Source organism: Bos javanicus, chromosome 8 (assembly GCF_032452875.1).
Source record: "Bos javanicus breed banteng chromosome 8, ARS-OSU_banteng_1.0, whole genome shotgun sequence".
Classification (NCBI taxonomy): Eukaryota; Metazoa; Chordata; class Mammalia; order Artiodactyla; family Bovidae; genus Bos; species Bos javanicus.
Genome location: NC_083875.1, coordinates 52,997,394 through 53,021,231, shown reverse-complemented (window position 1 = coordinate 53,021,231; position 23,838 = coordinate 52,997,394). Strand labels below are relative to the sequence as shown.

The following is a 23,838-nucleotide window of genomic DNA, read 5'->3' as shown; positions in this document are numbered from 1 at the left end:
TTATTTTTCTGGGCTCCAAAATCACTGCAGATGGTGATTGCAGCCAGGAAATTAAGAGACACTTACTCCTTGAAAGGAAAGTTATGACCAACCTACATAGCACATTGAAAAGCAGAGACATTACTTTGCCAACAAAGGTCCGTCTAGTCAAGGCTATGGTTTTTCCAGTGGCCATGTATGGATGTGAGAGTTGGACTATAAAGAAAGCTGAGTGCAAAAGAATTGATGCTTTTGAACTGTGGTGTTGGAGAAGACTCTTGAGAGTCCCTTGGACTGCAAGGAGATCCAACCAGTCCATCCTAAAGGAAATGAGTCCTGAATATTCATTGGAAGGACTGATGCTGAAGCTGAAACTCCAATATTTTGGCTACCTGATGCGAAGAGCTGACTCATTAGAAAAGACCTTGATTCTGGGAAAGATTGAGGGCAGGAGGAGAAGGGGACGACAGAGAATGAGACGGTTGGATGGCATCACCAACTCAATGGACATGGGTTTGGGTGAACTCCATGAGTTGGCAATGGACAGGGAGGCCTGGCGTGCTGCAGTTCATGGGGTCACAAAGAGTCGGACATGACTGAGCGACTGAACTGAATTGAATATTGCATTGTATATATGTACCATTCATATTTATCCATTCATCTGTTGATGGACACCTAGGTTGCCTCCAGGTCCTAGCTATTGTAACTAGTGCTGCAATGAACATTGGGCTACATGTATCTTTTTCAATTATGGTTTTCTCAGGTTGCATGCCCAGTAGTGGAATTGTTGGGGTATATGGTAGTTTTATTTCTAGTTTTTAAAGGAATCTCCACACTGTCTTCCATAGTGGCTATATCAATTTACATTCCCACCAACAGTGCAGGAGGAGTCCCTTTTCTCCACACCCTCTCCTGCATTTATTGTTTGCAGGTGTTTTGGTGATGGCCACTTTGACAGACATGAGGTGATATTTCATTGTAGCTTTGACTTGCATTTCTCTGATAATGAGTGATGTTGAGTATCTTTTCATGTGTTTATTAGCCATTTGTATGTCTTCTTTGGAGAAATGTCTGCTTAGGTCTTCTGCCCACTTTTTGATTGGGTTGTTTGTTTTTCTGGTATTGAGTTGCACGAGCTGCTGTGCAACTATCTAGGCTTTTCTTATTTAGTGTATCACTGATAAAGATGCTCCTGCCATTGTTGCTGTTAGGCCAGGCAGTTGTTGTTAACATAGTTTGTTAAGTGCAGTGCACACATTATCTCACTTAAAACCCACAAAATTATTAATATTCCCATTTAGTTGATAAGAACACTGAGACTCAGACAGAGGGTTTTGCCCAAAGTCACCCAGCAATTAAATGAGGCAGAGCCTGCATTCAAACCCTGGCTTATCTAGCTCTAGCTCCTACACACTTCACCATTAACTGCACAAAATGCCTTTTATGTGCAGGCTTCTCCCACTAGCTACTTTCCAAGCACTTTATCAGGACTTCATTGGCCTATTTACAGCATAGAATGCTATGTTATCAGGCTTCCCAATAGGTCTCCCCCACTAAACTGAGTCTTCTGAGGGCTGTCTTTGTCTCAGACACTTTTGTTCCCCAAGCACCCTGTATTGTGCTTGGTGAACACTGGGCTCATTAATTCATTCCTTCTGCAGATACTTACAAAATGTTTGCTATAAAGCAGGTGCTATGCAGGAAGAGGAGAAAGGGACAACAGAGGACGAGATGTTTGAATGGCATTATTGACTCAATGGACATGAGTTTAAGCAAACTCCGGGACATGGTGAAGGACAGGGAAGCCTAGCATGCTGCAGTCCACAGGGTCACAAAGAGTCAGACACAACTGAGTGACTGAACAACAACACAGGTGCTATGCTAGTGTTAGGTAAATAAAACAGTGATACCAACAAAGACCCCTTTGGTACTGTCAACTTAAAGAATATTCAACCTAAAACTTGAGTTATGTTATGTTTGGTGGGAGTTTTTAGGACTTCAAGCCCAAAAGGCAGCATCTCAAGTAACCTTGAGAGAACTGCTCTGTGGAAGTGAGGGGTGGGGGAGTCAAGGTTATACAGAAGTTTTGCAACAAAGGGCAGTTACTCCAAAGGTCAAAAGATTATTGTTAATTAAGGAAAACCAGGTATCTCAAGTTCATAAATTCAGTGCTTTTCTATGTATGAGACTATGCAAGAGTCTGGGCTCACTGAAATCATTCCTTTGATAAGCACCTCAGCTATCTGGGGCCAATATCCTATAGTTTCACATCTTGCATTCGGTCAGCGCTCACCAGTAGGTAGTGGCTACAGTCTGATGGTTACTAGATAGCAGGCATTCTTTCCTTCCAGAGTTCCCTCAGGGCTCACCAGCTCACTTTGGAGGGCTATAATCTCTAATGATGTGACATACTTTGTTTACTGATTTGGCGGGCAATAACCCATTTCTCAGTACCAATATAGGGAGAAGATAATTGGAACACAGGGTAAGCATATTGTCACCCTGCTTATTTAACTTATATGCAGAGTACATGATGAGAAACGCTGGACTGGAAGAAGTCGGAATCAAGATTGCCAGGAGAAATATCAATAACCTCAGATATGCAGATGACACCACCCTATCGCAGAAAGTGAAGAGGAACTAAAAAGCCTCTTGATCAAAGTGAAAGTGGAGAGTGAAAAGTTTGGCTTAAAGCTCAACATTCAGAAAATGAAGATCATGGCATCCGGTCCCATCACTTCATGGGAAACAGATGGGCAAACAGTGGAAACAGTGTCAGACTTTATTTTTGGGACTCCAAAATCACTGCAGATGGTGACTGCAGCCATGAAATTAAAAGACCCTTACTCCTTGGAAGGAAAGTTAGGACCAACCTAGATAGCGTATTCAAAAGCAGAGACATTACTTTGCCAACAAAGGTGTCTAGTCAAGGCTATGGTTTTTCCAGTGGTCATGTATGGATGTGAGAGTTGGACTGTGAAGAAGGCTGAGCGCAGAACAATTGATGAGTTTGAACTGTGGTGTTGGATAAGACTCTTGAGAGTCCCTTGGACTGCAAGGAGATCCAACCAGTCCATTCTGAAGGAGCTCAGCCCTGGGATTTCTTTGGAAGGAATGATGCTAAAGCTGAAACTCCAGTACTTTGGCCACCTCATGGGAAGAGTTGACTCATTGGAAAAGACTCTGATGCTGGGAGGGATTGGGGGCAGGAGGAGAAGGGCATGACAGAGGATGAGATGGCTGGATGGCATCACTGACTCGATGGACGTGGGTCTGGGTGAACTCTGGGAGTTGGTGATGGACAGGGAGGCCTGGTGTGCTGTGATTCATGGGGTCGCAAAGAGTCGGACACGACTGAGCGACTGAACTGAACTGAAAGTAAAATGATGACTATATAAAGTTTGGACAGAATTTCATACACGTTTGTAGAGAAAAGTAAGAGAACAATTAAAACTTCTATCTCAAGAATAAGAGGATGTGTCTTGTGAGCAACCCAGAAACGATTTCCAGAGGTAATGTTTATAGTTCCAAGAGTCTGAAGGCCCAGAAAATTGCAGTTCGGTAGAGATCAAGTCTTTATCAAGCTTTTAAAGTTCCTCAGAGAGACCAGGAGATCAAGAGGGAGAGTGGGTAGACAGCCCTGTCCTTATCAAAAAAATTGCATCGCTGTAACCTTCCGCTAGTCTCTGGGATTGCAGGTTTACAGATCAGGGCACGCTCCCTGGAGCTTGAAGAAGTGAAGTGAAGTGAAGTCGCTCAGTCGTGTCCGACTCTTTGGGACCCCATGGACTGTAGCCTACCAGGCTCCTCTGTCCATGAGATTCCAGGCAATAGTACTGAAGTGGATTGCCTTTTCCTTCTCGAGCTTATCTTCCCGACCCAGGGATGGAACCCAGGTCTCCATGCTGATGGAACCGCATTGTAGACAGACGCTTTACCGTCTGAGCCACCAGGGTAACTTCAGATCGTGGACAAGTGGTCTAGAGAAGAGGATCACTTCCGGTAGGTAATCGTGAAAACCCCAATGAAGAGGTGATTTCCGAGTTGAAATCTTTGAGGTTTATAAAGTGTTTAAAGAGCGACTGATTGATGAAGAGCAATCTAGCAGTTGTCAAGGCGCTAAAGAAAGTTTCTCTTTGGCGTCAAATCATAATGAAAAGGAAAAGGGGGGAAGAAACACTTAGGAGTGTTCGAGAATAGTGCTTTTCACAGCCCTGAGGCTGAAAAAAACGTGTCTCTGCCTCAGATCCCAACGCCAGGGATACACCCGAGGAAGGGCAAAGCAGCCATTCCCCATCTACGGCTGGGGGCGGGGCTACGGAAGCCGAACGGGCGCCGGGGCGCTCTGCCGGAACAGTGTGCGCAGGCCCGGGGCACTCGGTGGGCTGGGGTGCCTCCGGTGCCGGCCCGCCTCTGCCGCGCTCCCCGCCCACACCCGTACTTACTTCCGCAGTCGCCGGCTTCCCGGAGCCCAGACGCAGCCTCTGAGTCGTCCGGTACCTTCTGTTGGGTCAGCGGGCGTGAGACTCTCGCGGCGGCGTGTAGTCCGCACCGCTCGGCCGTTGGGCACCCTTCCGCTCGCCCGCCCGGCGGGCCGGCCGAGCTCCCTCACGTGTCTCCCGGCTGGTCCGGGGGTCAGGGCACCGCCTCCACGGCGGCCCCGCCGGACTCGCGGTCGGGGCCGCAGCCCGAACCTGAAGCGGACGGCGTCATGAGGCAGCTGCCATACTTCTGCCGCGGCCAAGTGGTGCGGGGCTTCGGCCGCGGCTCCAAGCAGTTGGGCATCCCTACAGGTGAGCGCAGGAGAGCGCGGAGTCCCCGACCCGCCCTTGGCTGGGTCACCTGGGAGCGGAGCTGGGACATCAGCCGGGGGAGCTCCAAGCTGGGTCGTGGGACTACGGGCAGGGATGACACTTTCGTCCACCCAGGTACCCCTTTGTTGAGGCAGAAGACCTTTGGTCGGGCTGATGGAGCGCGTCCTTGCTCGTGGCTCAGAGCTCACCCGGCTTGTGGGGTGGTGACCTCAGAAAGCTGAAGCTGAGTTTCAGGATCCCCCTTTCCCGCCTCCCAGTCCAGCTGTGATCAAGCCGCCAGGCGTGGCGCCTGTTTTCCCCTTTAGAAAATGTAATGTGGGCCAGATAGGCTAAATTCTTAAGCCAGCAATATGGTTTTCTTTCTTTAAATACGTTAGTAAATTGTGTCCAAATGACGACACAGGCACTTGAATGAGAACCAGGTATCATTTTGATCTTTCTACCTTAGTTTTCGTAGTTAGGACCTGAAGGTATGCTTAATCATCCTTAAAAGTACATTCCCGGGCTGCCTTTAGGCCTGTTAAAGTAGTCTTTGAGCTTGGGGCCTAGGCATGTGTATTTCAAAAAATAAGAATCTTCTCAAGAGATTCTGAGCCTCTTTAAGAAAGACCAGGGCTAAAAATCCAGCTGTTCCTGTATTTGTTTTCTTCTCCTACTGTGAGACTTTACATTTTTTGATACACTTATATAACCTGGTACCTTACACACTTATAATATGGTACTTTTTTCCTAACCAGTTGGTATGAAGAAGAGAAAGAAATCCTAGCCAGAGTATGAAATGATGGTATTAATAGTCTTAGAGTCCTAGGAATCTTGTTTGATGATTTAGACTAGGCTTGCATGTGACTTATAAATATTGAATATGAAACTCTAAACAGCATATTTTCTTCTATTGTTTAGCTAACTTTCCTGAACAAGTAGTAGATAATCTTCCAGCTGATATATCTACTGGCATTTATTATGGTTGGGCCAGTGTTGGAAATGGAGATGTCCATAAGATGGTGGTGAGCATAGGTTGGAACCCATACTACAAGAATACTAAAAAATCCATGGTAAGAATTGTATTTCACTCCATAAATGAGGATGAGATGATGATTTGGAATAATACACAGGTAGAACTCATCAGTGGTGATCACAACAGTAATCCAGATTCTAGAATTTTGGCAGTGTATCTGAAGGGTTTAAAAGTGAAGTATTTAGTTACTATTTGAATGGAATAACTTTTCCATCCTTTCACTTTCAAGCTGTTTGTGTCTTTGGATCCAAAGTGAGTCTCTTATAAGAGGGTATAGTTGGATTTTGTATTTTTTAACTAGGCTGCTAATCTCTGACTTTTGGTTGGAGAGTTTAATCCATTTACATTTCAAATAATTACTAGTAAGGAGGGACTTATGCTATTTTACTTGTTTTTTTTAATATGCCTTCCAGCTTTTTTGTCCATTGGTTCTTCGATTACGGCCTTGTTTTAGCTGATTTTTTTTTGTAGTAACACGTGTTGATCCCTTCTTATTTCCTTCTGTGTATTTTCTATAGATATTTTCTTTGTGTATACCATGGGGACTGCATTTAACATCCTAAAGTTATAAAAATCCATTTTGAATTTATACCAATTTGGTAGTATACCAAAACTCACAGATTATGTCATTGTGTACCCAATAACATAGATTAATTTTATAAATTACAGAGAAAATAGAAAGTGGAATCACAAACCAAACTACAATAATTAAATTTTATAACTGCCTGTGTATTTACCTTTATTAGAAATAAAAGTGAAATAAAGTTGAGTTTGCCACAGTTAATGTAGGTCATTTACCCTTTAATTATTGCTCACTCTGTTAGGGCTTCCCAGGAGGCACAGTGGTAAAGAATCTGCCTGCAATGCAGGAGACCCAGGTTCAATCCCTGAGTTGGGAAGATTCCCTGGAGAAGGAAATGGCAACCCACTCTAGTATTCTTGCCTGGATAATCTCTTGGACAGAGGAGAATGGCAGGCTATAGTCCATGGGGTCGCAAAGAGTCGGACAGGACTTCAGCGACTGAGCATGCACGCACCCTGTTAAGGTGGAACTGCTCACTCTATGAATGGTGCTTTCTGATAAAATTGCAGAATGATGCTTTTTCTCATCTTTCAGCCCCCTTTGAGGTTATACATATTCTCCTGTTCTTATCATCAAATTTACACAGCTTTAGTGCATAATCTTCTAGATATGGCTGAATCTTTTGGTCATCTAAATTTCTCTTTGAAGGGTTTATAGAAATCTGTCACAGTTGGAAAGCTAGCTGAAAAAGTACTGGCGTAAGCAGTAGAAGTGGTCCAGGACTACTTAACGTTATGCTCAATGGTCCTATTATTTTTCAGGATTAAGGGTGTGTTGGCATAAAGAAAAGAATTGATGAAAGAATACAAAATATTTTTCTGTGGAGTGAGGGAGGAAATGAAAGGAAGGGGAGGCTATCCCATGACTAATTTTTCTTATTTAGCTACTCAGATAACAGAACTGTTATTACAGAGCCAGTTAAGGAGTGCCTTCTGTAGTTAGGAGAAACTTAGTTTTCCATTGGTAGGAGGTTCATTTTAGATTTTTTCTTTTTCCTTTTCTTTGCTGATAACAGATGTACATGATGTACCTGTTGAAGTCTTTACTCCTTTTTTAAAAAATGGGATTGTCCGTCTTACTGACTGAAAGTTCTTAATATATTCTGGATCCAGTTCTTTTGTTGGAACTATGTATGACAAATGTCTACTGTGTTGCTTTTTTTTTTTTAATTTCATTAATGGAATGGTGTCTTTTGAGAAAGAGTTTCTTTGTTCATTACCTCTTTGATGTATTTGCTCAGTTTTTTTGCCTTAAGAGTCTTATTTTGTTGCGTGTTAACTTTTTCTAAAAACAGCAAATCACACCGGATTTGTGAGATAGCATCTACCTTACTCAGTTATAATGTTTACCTGTAAGGTCAGGGTCAAGAACAGGAGCAATGGAAGAGTTTAGAAAAAACTGCATGTATATTTTAACCTGTCTTTAAAAATTTAAGGAAGGTTGATTGTTTCATTTCAGTGACCCCACCGTAAAAATAAAGATACATTCAATTTTAACATCTTTTAACTGTAGGAAACTCATATCATGCATACTTTCAAAGAGGACTTCTATGGGGAAATCCTCAAAGTGGCCATTGTTGGCTACCTCAGACCAGAAAAGAACTTTGATTCTTTAGGTAAGTTCTTTTTTAGATCTTCTTAGATATTGCTGCAGCCCCTTTTACTGCTTCTCCTAATAATAATCACGGCAGGACAGATTGTATTTGAGCATGTAATATGCCAGGCCTTGTTTTAAGAGCCTTACATGAATCAACTCACTTTATCCCCACAACGACCGCATGAAGTATTGTTTAGTCTATTTTGCAGGTGAGGAAATTGTTAGAAAGGTTAAGTAGTTTGCCTGGGGTAACAGTAAGTGATGCAGCCTAGATTCAAACTGACTCTCTCTCTCCAACAGTATGAAGTTAGTGAAATATATTTCCTTTTGTATTTTAAGAACAAGTAAGAATTAATATTGTGAATAATGGGTGCTTAGCAGTACTTGAAGTGTAAGAAACAGTAAATCAGAACATTTAAACTAATTGGTGCTGAGTATCTTATTGTAGTGTGATAGTTTTAATTCTAATGTAGAGTTTCTTTTACAAGTGTAAATATTGAAGAGAACTGATAGTGTTTGTTTCATTTAGTATGTGACTTGTACCTTTTTGCTAATGCCTTTCTCTAAGTAATTGCAAGACGATTAGGGACATCCTTTATGTACCATTGACTTTTACTTAAGTCTAGAAGAAAGGATGAAACAAACATTACTGGGCACCTACCCTGTGCCAGGGACACTGCCAGCTTCTGAGATTTAAGGAGAAGCTGAACAAAGAAGTAGTAAAAAGCACAGCAGCAGTTTTTCATTATCTTTACCTGGTATATTCTCTCCGCAGAGGCACTTATTTCAGCAATTCAAGGTGATATCGAAGAAGCTAAGAAACGACTAGATTTACCAGAACATTTGAAACTCAAAGAAGACAAATTCTTCCAGGTTCCTAAAAGCAAGATAATGAATGGCCACTGATGGAAAAATCATCTTATTTATTCATTCACTGTTTTCTAATATTTTACTGCTCATAACTCTGCAGTCTCATCTTGGTTATATTTTAAAAAACATTTTCCTACAGCTGTGAATTAATTTAAATAGTGCAATGTAGTTACCATATTATGTTCCAACTGTTCAATTAAACCCATCATGTCACAGTACTAAAAAAGTTTATTTTAAAAAAATCAAGATTTTTATGTAATATGTTGATTAAAATATACCACTAGAAAGGTCTTAAGTATCTTATAATGGAAATGAAATATGTATAAATATGGTTAACAGGCAGGTCATTAGTTTGAGATGAGAACAGTAATTCTCATGGTAAAATTCTAGCATGCGTGTACTTGTATAGCATGCTCTGCTCATCAGAAAGCTTATAAAAGTAACTGTATTAAGCAGAGGTTTGACAGTTCATTATAAACCTAAGGGGAAAATCCAGACTTCATATTTTTTATATTTTGGGCATTTATGTATAATTAAAGACATGAAGACTGGTGAAATTTCATTTTAATTAGTCATTTCCTTTAAGGCCTCAAATCATTGTACTGTGTTCCATTTTTCATTGCAGCTGCCTCAGTTCTAATTGGTCTAGACTCCCTGCCTTTTATTTGTTTGTTTTTCTTTTAAAACAGTAAAATGGGTCTTTTTCATATCTCTAGGTCTCATTTTTGTGTTGTATAGCACTTCTCTCTTTTTAGGAGTAGGTATTCTTCAACATTTTTCTTTAACCTTTGTTTCCTGTAAACAATGGTCAACATCAGTTTTTCCATTTACAAAATGTAGAGTTTCATCTGCATCTGTATCTGCCATTCCACCCCTTCACTATATGAACAGTGGTGAAGCTGCATATCTCTTGTATTTAAGAAAAAAACACCCCAAAACTTCATCTTTAGGTTTTCTCAAAGTTTAAATGAACACACAGCTGTTCATTTATATATACCAGTTTCCTAACGTAAGATACTTATTTCCGCCCCTGCCAGAGAAAAAAACTTAATTTAAGAGCCAACTGAACTGTGAAGTAGAAAGTTACTTATTTTTAATGTGATTTTATGTTCCTGAGCAAATACAAACTGTTGTAGTTGTGTGCACACAATGTAATTTAGGGCTAAAGAGTGCTTGTGGTTGGGAGGAAGGCATAAATAATAAAGTTTCAGTTAAATAATGCTCATGCTATGCATTTCTTCCTCTTGCTGACTACTATGAAATGATTCTTAGCCACTTAAGACTTCTGCTTATATCGGCAGAACAAAAACAGATATTTGGGATATTTAGGAAATTGAGACTACAGATTGTTTTGGTTTTTGTAGCACATTGTAATATTGTCCACTTTAACACCAAATTTGGGGAGGGGATTGGGGGCAGAGTATCTAAATGGTAATTTTAAAGATAACTCATCATAAAATCATTTTCTCCTAATCTGTATAAATGAGAGAACTGATTGGAACAAAGCTGTTTATATAATATTTACAGAAACATCTAAAGCTAATGTTGGAGAAGGGGGAAGCATGCGTAAAAGCAGTTGGGTTGTTTTTCATTTTGATGTATGAATTTATGGCAAACAATGTAGTCTGTGTCTTTTTCATTTCTTTATAGAAATACTTAGGAGATGTAATTTAATGTTAGGAATCCTGTACTTGAAAGAAGCCTCAATTATCAGTGGCTCTTTGAAACACAGTTAAAAACAACATGGAAAGTGTAAAAACATTTGTGTTTGAATACCTTGCTGCTGGTTATGTCTTCATTAAGTGTAAAAATTGTTTGATATTGTCACCTTACGTCTTGTTAAATAACTAGCTTTTGAAAATCATATAGTGTGTGGTTTAGAAGTTAGTTAATAGTGTCTACATTTTTTTTAAGTTTTATATTAAGTATTTATACATTATAAGAAATTGCAGTAGGGCCTTTTTCGATTAGTCAATGTTTTCAGGCCTTGAAATAAATCTTGACCAAGTGATGTTTCTTCTTTTTCTCTGTGTCAGTTTGAATCTTTTGGTTTGTCTGTGTGAATTCCTGATTTGTTGGTTGATGGTTATTGGTTACTGTAAGGTGGTTAGAAGCCCTGAATAGTGAGTTACAGGCAACAGTTACAGGGAGAACCTGGTGAGCAGCAGCGGTTCTACAACCAGAGGCCTTGCCTTTAAGGGGCCCTGTAAGTAGGTCTGGATGCTTCCCTGTTGGCTCAGCAGTAAAGGATCTACCTGCAGTGCAGGAGACATGAGTTCGATCCTGGGTTGGAGAAATCCCCTGGAAGAGGAAATGGCAACCCACTCCAGTATTCTTGCCTAGAAAATCCCATGGACAGAGGAGCCTGGTGGGCTACAGTCTGTGGGGTTGGAAAGTCTGACACGACTGAACATACACGCACTCAAGTAGGTCTGAGTATCTTTCCATATCTTCTGCTTCAGAACAGTTCTGTAACCCTCATGACTTGCCATCAACCCCACAGCAGTGAATTGGGACTCTTGCCTATCTCTACTATATGCAGAAATTCACAGATGCTCGTTGAACACTTCATCACCAGTGCTGTCAATTATGGAGGCTTAAAGGCTTGCAGTTAGGGCTGTTTACATGGTTCTGATCAGGGAGATGTAAGCAGTAGTCTACTTGGAATTTATGAGGACAGCTCCGCTTTCCCTGGTGAAAGTGCTAGCCTTTTCCTGTTCTCTTCCTTGGAAAACGGACAGGGGCTGGTAGAGGAGAAGCAATCTGACCTTCAGGGACTGAACTAGGAAAGAAATCTACCTTGTAGAAAGAGATGCCATCATAAGCAAGAGTTTGCAAAAACAAAGTTACAAAATAAGCTCTACAAAGATGATGGATATAGGGATTATCAGATACTGAACTTGAAATCATTGTTAAAGAAGAGTGTCAAAAATGGGGAAATAAAGTTCTATTAAAAACCAGGCAGATTTAAGAATTGTCAAAACAATTTATATTGATGAAAAAATAATTGAAATTTAAAGCTCAGCAGACAGCTTAAGTACAGCATAGATACTGAGCTATGAGATCTGAGTCTGACTGCTCTCATATATTGTATGTACACTCCAAATTCACCTCTCGTGCTCTTTGTGATGTGGCTGGGACTTAACATTTCTTTGAAGTTGGCTTCCTTTTGGGTCAAGTCATACATGGAGGTTGAGCCCAAGCTTGTGTCACAAGTAACTCAGCCCTTGGACCTACAGTCTGCTTACCTCCCCTGTTCCTGAGTATGATTTTGGGATAGACATACATACCTGACCACTGAAAGAATCCCCATTTTGATGCCCTGACCATAACAAGGGCCAAGTAGAAGTTGGAATAGTAAACCACATCTGCTATATCTTGGGAAATTGCCAAGTGCCATCATTAAAAATACAGAAAGATTCAAGATAAAGTCTCCTATCTTCTGAGGACTTCTTGGTGGTCCAGTGAATAAGATCTGTGATCCCCATGCAGGGGGCCCAGGTCTGATCCTTGGTCAGTGAACCAAGATCCCACGTACTGCAACTAAGCTCAAGTGCCACAACTACCGGGTGTGCATACTGCCCCTGGAGAAGCCTGCGTGCCGCAGTGAAAAACCCAGCGCAGGCGAGAGGTTCGCATCTGTTCAGGCTGTGCAGAAACTTGATGGGTCTTGGGAAGTGACTGTATTATCAAAATTGTCAGGTGATGACCTCAGCTGCAGCTGTTGTACAAGATATATAAAACATCTCAACATTTCTAAGGATTGGTGAATGAACACAACACAACATAATGGAGAAAAATCAGTATTTTAAAAATAACAGTGGAGAGCTATGTTGAATGATGGTATGCAACGTACAAAAGTTTATAGGCTGTAACTAATGCTATCAAAATATTACAGCTTTAAGTACAAAGAAAAGAAAGATCAATGACCTAAGCTTTGATGTGTTAATGCAGTTCATCCTCAGTTTAAAAAAAAAAGTACCACTCTGTTGATAATGGCTACGCATGTGAGGGAAGGGAGTATATGGGGAATTTCTGTTCCTTCCTGTCAATTTTGTTGTAAACCTATACTAAGTCATTTCAGTCATGTCCGACTCTGTGCGACCCCATAGATGGCAGCCCATCAGGCTCCCCCATCCCTGGGATTCTCCAGGCAAGAACACTGGAGTGGGTTGCCATTTCCTTCTCCAATGCATGAAAGTAAAAAGTGAAAGTGAAGTCGCTCAGTCGTATCCAACTACTGCTTAAAAAACAGGGAGGGGCCTCAAAAAATTAATATGCAGGGTAGATGTTTTTGGCAAAACTTTTGTTTCAGTTTTATATATGTCTATATATTATATATGTGTGTATGTTTGGTGGATTGTGATGCAAAATGTTATTTTTTAGATCAAAAACTTTGCATATCACTGTAGTTAAATTATACTGGCAAATAAGAACACAGATTAACGTAAATCCGTGGTCTGGGAAGATTTCACATTGCCTCAGCTATTGAGCTTGTGCTCTTGAGCTGATCCATGCTCTGCAACAAGAGAAGCCACTGCAAAGAGAAGCCTCCACACTGCAATTGCAGAGTAGCCCCTATTCGTCACAGAGAAAGCCCACATGCAATAAGGAAGACCCATTGCAACCGCCCCCCCCCCAAAAAAAGGAAAAAAGACCCCAGTGAGCTCTCTCACTGTCTTTCCACTATGTGAGGATATAATGAGAAGTGGACAGTCTGCAAACTGGAAGAGGGTCTCACAGGAGGACTGGACCATACTGGCTCTATGATCTCAGACTTCCAGACTTCAGAACTGTGAGAAATAAATTTCTGTTGTCCCTGAGTCATCCGTCTATGATATTTTGCAGAGTAGCCTGAACAAACTAAGCCAGAAACCCTGATGTGAAACAAAGTAGATGACCTCTTCCCTCCCCTCTCCCTTTCTTCCTCTACCTCTTGTTCAGGCTCTCCTCCTCTCCCGCCTCTGTCTTCCCCCTTCTCTTCTTCTCTTTTCTCTATCTCTAATGGAAACAGGTGTGATGAGTTGAATTGAGAGCAAAGAAGATACAAAGGCATCATCTGTAACATTTCTGTTTGGAACTAGATATGAAATGCCCCAGGGCTTCCCTGGTGGCTCAGACTGTAAAGAATCCACCTGCAATGCAGGAGGCCAGTGTTTGATCCCAGGGTCAGGAAGATCCCCTGGAGAAGGGAATGGCTATCCTCTCCAGTATTGATGCCTGGAGAATCGCAGGGACAGAGGAACCTGGTGGGCTACAGTCTATGGGGTTGCAAGGAGTCAGAGATGACTGAGCGACTAAGCAAGCACACACGCACACATGAAATGACCCCTAGGGTATTAGTCTTAATAGAAGTTATTAAGGTTAATGCTCCAAACCAGTACTAGTTATTCTGGACAATGGGGAGGGCATAGCTGCCGAGGAAAGGGATTGTGCAGGAAAGGGGTTGTTGCTAGTCCCTGTACATTTAAGAGTCTTGTGTGCTTACCATTGCTGTGCAGAGTGGAGCCTCATCTTAGGAAGAAGTTAGGTTGTAAAGTCAGCAAGCATGGCCAAAAGGCGGATACAGAGGTCAAAAGGACCCAAAAAATTTTTTGGCCACATGGCTTGCAGGATCTTGGTTCCCTGACCAGCGACATTTGCAGTGGAAGTGTGGGATCTTAACCACTGGACCATCGGGAAGTCCCAGAAAACTTATCTTTAAATTTCTAAAACCTAAGTTGTTTGGTAATGCAAACCTAATTTAATTCTTTTGTGTCTCTCTGCATTTTGGCCACAGACTCTCTACTCTGGGATAGCAGAGGTTGAGTTTGAACAGGCCCTGGTGGCTTAGAGGGTAAAGAATTCTCCTGTATTGCTAAAGACCTGGGTTGGGAAGATCCCTTGCATGGCAATCCCCTGCAGGCAAGAATACTCCAGCATTCTTACCTGGAGAATCCCCAAGGACAGAAGAGCCTGGCAGGCCACAGTCCATGGGGTCAAAAAGAGTTGGACACAAGTGAGCAACTAAGCACAGCACTGTTCCATCTTTTATATTTCCCATAGCAGACAGCCTCACAGTTACCATCTCAGCTGGGAATCTGTTTGTAAGTAGCAAATGGATTCTGGCTGATTTAGGCTGGAAAGGAATTTATTGGAAGGATGATGGGTAGTTCAGGGAACAGATGGGAAAGCTGGAAACTGGGTGGGAAAAGGGGACCTCTGAGCAAAGGTAACCTCAAAGCAGGGCCAGAATGACCACAAAGAGCTCGTTCACTGAGGGCAGTGCCACTGCTGCTGAGTAGGGAGGTCACAACTTCCCATCAAACGCCAGCAGACCCATGCCCTCCACACTGCTACCTGGCTCTGTTGCCCTAGAAACCAATGTTTATATGTTAGGATCAGATAGGCCGAGCTTCGGCCGCGTGCCCGTGTGTTAGCTGCAAAACGGGCTGGAAAACAGTACTGGCTATTTCAGCTTCTCTGAGGAACTTTGCTAGCAAGCCTCACACAGTGGGAAATAAATTCCCTAATATATTTATCATATATATATATATATATATATTTATCAGAAGGGGTTCTGATGCTGTGCCTGTGTGTGTTCAGTCATGTCCAACTCTTTGCAACCCCGTGGACTGTAGCTTGTCAGGCTCCTCTGTCCACGGAATTCTCCAGGCAAGAATACTGGGGTGGGTTGCCTTGCCCTTCTCCAGGAATCTTCCCAACCCAGGGATTGAACCTGCATCTCCTGCTTTGGCAGGCAGGTTCTTTACCAGCAGCGCCACCTGGGAAGCTTCTGATACTGGGCATTAAAAAAAAAAAAAGACAAATATCCACTACTGTTATCTAATTCTGAAGGAAATGATCTTAGTATATGCCATCCATCCTCTCCTTCAGCCACTCTGAACAGCATTCTTTATATTAAATTAGAATGTTTCAGAGATACTGATGAAAACTTTTGTTTTATTGAAAGAAGAAAAAGTGATCCACAGTATCTCCCTTTTTATCCTGATTTGCAGGCTGCTAGCCCAGGGCTAGTGTTCAATCACAGTACCTATAATTGTCTAGAACCCTAATTTTCAAAATGTTCTCCAAAGAGCTGCAGAGCCTAGTGGAAGTACCCTGGGCAATGGGCAAGCCAGGGGACCTCTGCCCCTTTCTGCTCTCCTTATTTTAAGGCAGCACTCTCAACTGTCTGGTGGAAACTACGGTTGATTAAAGGCCTCCATTGCTAAGAAATAGTTAACTTCTGCTTGGATGGATTAACCTACTCACACCCTCCTCCCTCAGGGTTCACGTCCTCGATTTCCATGTCAACAATTTCATTTGTGTAAAAGACAGCACTGCAAGCACTTTTCTGGAAGCAGATGGATATAAATCCTAGGTGAGTCACTCCTTCTGGGGCTTCGAGAGGATTCCCTGGTGTAGGTTCTGCCTTGGTTCCATGTAAACAAAATACCTGCTTCTAACTAGGAGTCACACATGGGAATTCCAGGTTAATCTCAGGTCTCTTTTAGGCCTCTTTGAGCTTCAAAATATTTTCTACCATTGTCCAGGGAGTTGTTTTGCTTACAGATTTGCTTATATTTCAAATGAATTAAAGGCTTCCCATCCATGAGAGTATGTCTGTCAAATGAAGTGGTTTTTTTTTTTTTCTCACATCTATCTCCTGAATCTGACAAAATGTAATACTGATACTCTGAGATTTCCACCATATTCCAAAAACAGGATTTCCCCCTAGCTCTTCGTCTAACCAGCTAGGCCTATTCTCTGTTGTTTCCTATTGCTTTGGTTTGAATACTTTTTTGAAGTTTTAGAAGATAGAAGGAAGTGTTATCTTGGATTCTCTGCCCCTTTTGAAAGTTTATTTTCTTCATTTTTTTTCAAACAGTCTTGCAAAGGTATGGCTAATGTGAAATATCACTGCAACAATTTAACTACATGAAGGAGATCATGTTCTTTGTAAGAATATACTTTTAAAAGTCAAGCATAGATAACTAAGCACACACTGAACATTCAAAAGAAGAGTAAGGTCCCCACGTTCCTCTGTAGAGATTCAGATGGGAGTGGTTACGTTCTCTCCCATCTCATCTATTGCCCAGTGGTAAACTACAGTGATTGTACCCCCAGGAGCTTCGATGTATCTTAACTCACATCACTTCATTGTTCCTCACAAGAAGTCTGAGGCATCCTGCTAAGTGTTACTATAACTACACTTCAGATGAAGAAATTGGAAGTCAAAAGTAAACTCACACCCACTTGAACTGCGTTGGCAGAAGATTTCAGAGCTGAGTGTGGAACCCAGGTCATCACTCATTACAGGTGGGAATAAGTCTTAGTAGACTCAGGCTTAGCCTCCCAGTCCTGGAGGAGTTGAGTATATAGGAGTCTGGGAGCGATGGATGGTGGAGTGGTAGGTGAGCACAATCCCCAGGCCCATCTGTTAGCAGCTTTATTTTTAAAAAGTTATTTTTTAAATTGGAGTACAATTGCCTTACAATGTTATGTCAGTTTCTGCGGTACCACATCATGAATCAACTACCATGCTCATACTTAGTCATTCAGTTCTATCTGACTCTCTGTGACTGTTTGGAGCCCACCAGGCTCCTTTGTCCATGGGGTTTTTCAGGCAATAATCCTGGAGTAGGTTGCCATTTCCTCCTCCATGGTATCTTCCCAACTCAGGCATCCAACCTGCATCTCCTGGGTCTACTGCATTGCTGGCAGATTCTTTACTGCTGAGCTATTGGGGAAGCCCCTGAATCAGCTATATGTATATATCTATCCCCTCCCTCTTGAGCCTCCCTCCCACCTCCACTCCCATCCCACTCCTGTAAGTCGTCACAGAGCACTGAGCTGAGCTCCCTGTGAGTTTGAGTTTTTGCATGACATGGCAGCTTAGTCTTTGCTTGTCTCTTTCCTCTACTAGCTGGAGTGTTTTAGACACAGGATAGAACTAGCAATGCTGAGATCAACCTTTTAGTTGAGGTAGTAAAAAGGCAGAAAGTTCACAAACACATAAGTCTTCATTCCATCACATATGGACCCTCCATGGCAAGCTCATGTTCCCTAGTAATCCCCAGACTCTGCTTATCCCAGACGCCAAGCCTCTGATAATTCTCTTCCTTTCCCTCCACTTACCCATAGCCCATCCATCTGTAAAATGATGTGAATATGAAGCCTTTCTTTTCATCTTGCTTTTAGAAGAGCTTGCCAAGCAGAAAATCTCTGTAATAGATGATGCTAAATCTCCCATATTTCAATACTAAATCCTAGGAAATCTAGGCCATGCTAAAAGAATGTGAAACTGTTCTGCCCACCACCCGTCTTCTACTTATGGGGGAGTGGAGTTGAAGAGGGGAAGAGGGAATGTTCCTTTGGAGATAAATAGCAGTGTACTCTGTCTGTAGCCCCTTCAAGTGTATCCAATGGAGAGCCTGTGGGCCCTCAGTTAGGAAGTGGGACATAAAAATTGTATGTATGAGAAGCTGTAGCTGGATTGGCCTTAGCCAACAGGGCAGAGAGAAGGGGGCACTTTCTTCCTCAATGGAGGGGAGAGGGTAAGGGGCAAAGGTGCCTGCTTCCCATGGACCAGAAATGCAGATGTGGCTGGTTGTTGTGTTCAGTTGCTCCGTCATGTCCGACTCTGTGATCCCAGGGACTGCAGCACGCCAGGCTTCCCTGTCCTTCACTATCTCCCAGAGCTTACTCAAGCTCATATCCATTGAGTCAGTGGTGCCATCCAACCACCTCATCCTCTGTTGCCCTTTTCTCCTCCTTCCCTCAGTCTTTCCCAGCCCACTCTTTTCCAGTGAGTTGGCTCTTGACCTCAGGCAGCCAAAGTATTGGAGCTTCAGCTTCAGCATTAGTCCTTCCAGTGAATATTCAGGGTTGATTCCCTTGAGGATTGACTGGTTTGACCTCCTTGCTGTCCAACAGACTCTCAAGAATCTTCTCCAGCACCACAATTCAAAAGCATCGGTTCTTCATAACTCAGCCTTCTTTATGGTCCAGCTCTCACATCTGTCCATGACTACTGGAAAAACCATAGCTCTGACTATATGGACCTTTGTCGGCTGGAACCAAATCTAAATGAGACTCTACCCGAGATGGCAGCCTGGAGCACTGATGTAACACAGAAGATGAGCAGAGGAAGGATTTCCTTCCTTCCTCAGGCTCAGGCTCCACGGGGCCTAAAAGGGGCTTGGATGCATGACAAACATTGCAGTATATTTGGATATATTTCCCAATAGAGAAATTTCAGAGAATCCATTTTAAGTACAGCAAGCTCAGTTAGCCAGGTAATCTTGAATTCTTTTCCCTCACCCAGGGTTTTTAAAGCTATGCATTGTGAAATCAAATTAATTGATGGTAGTAAGCTTCAAAAAAAAAATTAGAATATGATGGGGAAAATGTAATTTGTGTAAGTATCTTTTCTTGAAACTTCTGCTTCAGTTTTATACAGGTATTGGTATAAAAAAATTTTTTTAATTGTGGATCATAGTCAAAAGACATTCCAAAGCCCCTGTTTTAATTTGCTCTTCTTGTGCTTGGTTCTGGAAGGATTAGGCAGCTGCAGTTTTGGAGATTAGAAACAAGGCCTGTGGAGCCAGTTTCTATTCAAACTTGGGCAAGTTATTTTACCTTTTTTTTGGTTTAGAGTCTTACCCGTAAAATAAGGATAACAAAAGCGCTTACCTCATCAGGTTATTATGACAAAAGGATTAAACAAGTTGATCCCTGAGTAGTGGTTCCCACAGTACCTTAAAAAGTGTTTACTTGATAAATGCTAATTATTGTTGTAAAGTGGTTATTTTCTCCTCTGGCCAAAGATAACATTGTAACTTTAAGGACACTGAAAACTCTTTTATATATTATATGCAGAATGTCTAGTATTGTTCACTAAAGACAACAACTTCTGTGAGCACAGAGGACCTCCACAAATATTTATAGAGCAATTACTGCGTTTTAGAACTCTGTTGTGCATTAAGGATACAAAGTGGAATAAGACAGTTTTTGAGGAACATACAGTTTCCCAAAGAAATTGCACGTTATTTGACTTGATCTCCATCAGCCCCATGTGGTGCCTGGTATATTTTTGGTCCACAGTAGATATATGTGTGTGTGTGCGCTAAGCTGCCTCAGTCATGTCCGACTATTTGTCACCCTATGGACCGCAGCCCCACCAGGCTCCTCTGTCCATGGGATTCTTCAAACAAGAATACTGGAGTGGGTTGCCATGCCCTCCTCCAGAGGATCTTCCCCACCCAGGGATTGAACCTGTGTCTTTTACGTTCCTGCATTGGCAGGTGGGTTCTTTACCACTAGTGCCTCCTGCGAAGCCCGTATGTTGAATGTATTCTGTGACAGGAATCACGAACTTTCTACCTCACCCAGATGCAGTAAATAAGGGAGCATCACATCCCTTTATTTTTTCCAGTACCTTCAAGATGTGGAGCAAAGAACAGCAGCACTGGAGACTTTTCTGTGGATGCCAAAAATCTACCCTTGAGGAGACATGAGTTTGCTCTCCTAGACATCCTCTGTTGTCTACTTCACTGTGTTTATTGGAAAAGGTTTTCAGAAAAGAAATGAGAGAGGGAACAGATGAAGCCACATGACAGAGAAGTTTACAAATTTCATCTCTCTTTGCCGCTCAAAACAGCTGACAAGTCAGCAGGAAATAAGAGCTGCTGTAGCCTCCTGAATCATCCATGTAGTCTCCTCCCTCCATTCCAACATTCCCAGCACTTCAACTAGGTAAACAGAGCTCTAATGTCACAACCCAAGGAAGGTCAGGCTGGGTAACTATGTCCAGCCCTTCTTCCCGCCCTGACTGCCCTTTGAGCAGCGCAAAGACATCCACGCAGGTTACACATAAAATTAACAAACTGATAGGGTGGTTTGCTTTTCTTTTTAGCTCAGAGGCAGTGGAAACTAGAAAAAAAGAGGGAGAGAGATAGAGGGAGAGGCTGATTTGGGAGACTATAAAGTCCTTCCTGGGGCTTCCTAGGTGACGCTAGTGGTAAAGAACCCACCTGTCAATGCAAGAGACATTAGAGACACAGGTTCAATCCCTGGGTTGGGAAGATGCCCTGGAGGAGGGCATGGCAACCCACTCCAATATTCTTGCCTGAAGAATCCCCATGGACAGTGGAGCCTGGAGGGCTAGTTCATGGGGTCGCAAAGAGTCAGACACGACTAAAGCGACTTAGCACACACGCAAAATCCTCTCTATCTGTTGCCTTGGAAGGAGTATACAGCTGCATTTAGGTGGCAACCAACTCAGAATGTGTGTCTGTCTTTTCTAAAAGGACCAAGAGCTACCCTTAAAAATGGCAATGGTAAAAGTTTACACTTTGTTTCGCAGTTTACAAGCTTACAATATACAAAGCACAGCCTGTGACATCATCTCCAAAGACTCACTCAGCATCTCATAGAGCTACGGTGGAAATGAAGTTATCCTGACTGGAAGATCAGTTGTCTTTCGATTTAGCTTTTCATCCTGAAAAGAAATCCTTCCTCTTCCAATATCTTGAACTCTTCCTTAATGTTGTCTTTACAGCTACATGTTTTGTAGATCTTAACAACCTTCTCATCCACTTCCCCAGAGTCACCACCTTTGGTGTCTAAATACTTGGACCCATTTGCATTAGTGGATGCATTTTGCACACCTCACATTGCTTTGACTATACTGAAGTCATGTTTAGCTTCATGGCTGTGCTACCTGGGAAGATGAACAGGGCCTGATGCTTGCAAGGGCCCCAGGCTTAGTTTCAATGTTCTGCTGCTGCCATCTTGAAATTCTCCATTTTTATTCTGGGTCCCACAACTTACATAGCTGCCTCTGACTGACCCACTTAGTTTTTCTGAGGAAGCACACTCAAATGGTTGGCCTGAGAAACTTGTTTTTCTGTTTTGTTTTTTTGGGTTTCTTTCTTTCAAGCGCACTTGTGGGATCTTAGTTCCCCAATCAGGGATCTAACCCATGGCACCCTGAAATGGAAATAGCGATCTTAACCACTGGACCACCAGGGAATTCCCCAAGAATATTGTTTGATTTCTCAGTTTCCACAGTCTTAGTGGCATGCCTGCCTAGGATGGACTACAGGTGAACAGGGAAAATAACACTGGTATAGCACCGGAGGGTTTACCATAGATATTCACAAGTCTTATCTCCTTTAATGCTCATGTGCGAGTGTTCGCAGGCAGGTCTATTTAAGGCCAACAGAAATCCACCTACAACGGATAAAATTGGGAAACAGCAAACAGCTGTTTAAAATTGAAAATCAACAGAAAAACAGGACAGATAAATTATCCACATGTTATACAGCTGTGCTGCAAAGCATGTTGCAAAGGCAGTAAAGGACTCATGGAGTTTGGCCAAAGGGATCACAGGGAATAAAAATTTCAATCCCAGTCCAAAAGAGAGGGAGGGGGAGAGAGAGACATTGTTCTTAGATAATCCTGGAGCATCCGTCACAAAGATCCCTTCTGATCCCTTACAGCCTAGCGATAAGTATCACAAAGTCTGGCCTTTGTCAATTCTATTGTTGCCCAGTCACTTCTTGATTTGCAATTTGATTAGGTTTCTGTGTTCTTTTGTTTCAGGAACAGATCGATACAGAAAATACTTCCGAAGCCATGGCTGCCGGCCTGAGACCGGGGACTCTGGAACCCAGGCCAACCACCACCTTTTGACAATCTTGCAGCACCCAGACGAGAGTTCTACTTCCACCAAGTTGTCTGACTTGGTGATCTCCTGCCTGCCTGTCCTGTTTGCACAGCTCCCCCTCCAACCTGATGTCTGAAGTCCAGCCGCTGCTGACTGGCTGAGTGGAGCTGTGTCATACCTACATGTTCATCCTCAGCTCAGCCCTTTGGGGCAAAGGAGGCTTTCCTGAGTTTTCTCCTCCACAGTTCAGATGGGCCTGCTTTCCTGACTTTCTTCTCAGGCCATGTTCCAATCCTGTATCTAAGGGTTTTTCTACATGGATTCAAAGTGAAAATGACCTAGAGAGGGTCTAAATTCCTGTTGTCTTTCCTTTTCCAATGTTCTCGGCACATGGCTAAGATCACCTGTGGCTTTGTAGCTAAAACCTTAACATTTGAGGTTTTTAAGACTTGGGGAGAAAGGAGGGTTTTATTGTAGAAACATGGCTTCTCTTGGACAGTCACAGTATAAATAGGACTTCTATTAAGAAACTCTTCTGCTAATTGCTTTGTAGATAATGATAAGTTGTGTGAGGAGAAACAGGTTTCATTAAGGTCAAGCATTTGGCCAGTTATGGAATATATATATGGCCCTTTAACCAGAACGTATCACTTTAGTGAAGAATGAGTGTTTCCTCAGTATTTCTCCCCAGAAAGGTTTTAGGTACATCGATTTGCTTTATCTAACAGTCTCTGTGTTCCAGTGGTTTTGTTGTGGTTTTTTTCCCCCTGGAATTATTGTACTGCTTTCATTCTCCCTCATTTTGTGGTTATTTGTACATGAATTTGTTTTTCCACCTCAGTATTAAGCTCTTTGGGGACAGATAATGTTGTTTATCTTTGCTTTTTACAATTCAGCTTGCATAATCCACATAGCTTTTTAATTTCAGAAATACACATGAATGGTAGTATACATGAATTTCTATATCTTGCTTATTATATGTAACTATTATAGGGTATTTTGTATAGTCTTTGTAAACTTCAGTTCAGTTACTCAGTCATGTCTGACTCTTTGTGACCCCATGAACCCCAGTGCGCCAGGCCTCCCTGTCCATCACCAACTCCCAGAGTTCACCCAAATTCATGTCCATTTAGTCGGTGATGCCATCTAACCATCTCATCCTCTGTCATCCCCTTCTCCTCCTGCCCTCAATCTTTCCCAGCATCAGGGTCTTTTCCAATGAGTCAGCTCTTCGCATCAGGTGGCCAAAATATTGGAGATTCAGCTTCAGCATCAGTCCTTCCAATGAACACCCAGGACTGATCTCTTTTAGGATGGATTGGTTGGA

The 23,838-nt window shown here is 42.3% G+C and overlaps 1 protein-coding gene across 1 annotated transcript; it reads left to right on the top strand.

Annotated features, from left to right (window-relative positions):
* Positions 1-4,135: 4,135 nt before the first annotated feature.
* On the top strand, positions 4,136-10,868 carry RFK (riboflavin kinase; the record flags this gene model as incomplete). Its single annotated transcript, XM_061425569.1, has 4 exons — positions 4,136-4,772; positions 5,694-5,845; positions 7,904-8,006; positions 8,763-10,868. Coding segments are annotated over 4 exons (1,023 nt in total), but the record flags the coding sequence as incomplete, so codon positions are not given.
* Positions 10,869-23,838: the final 12,970 nt, after the last annotated feature.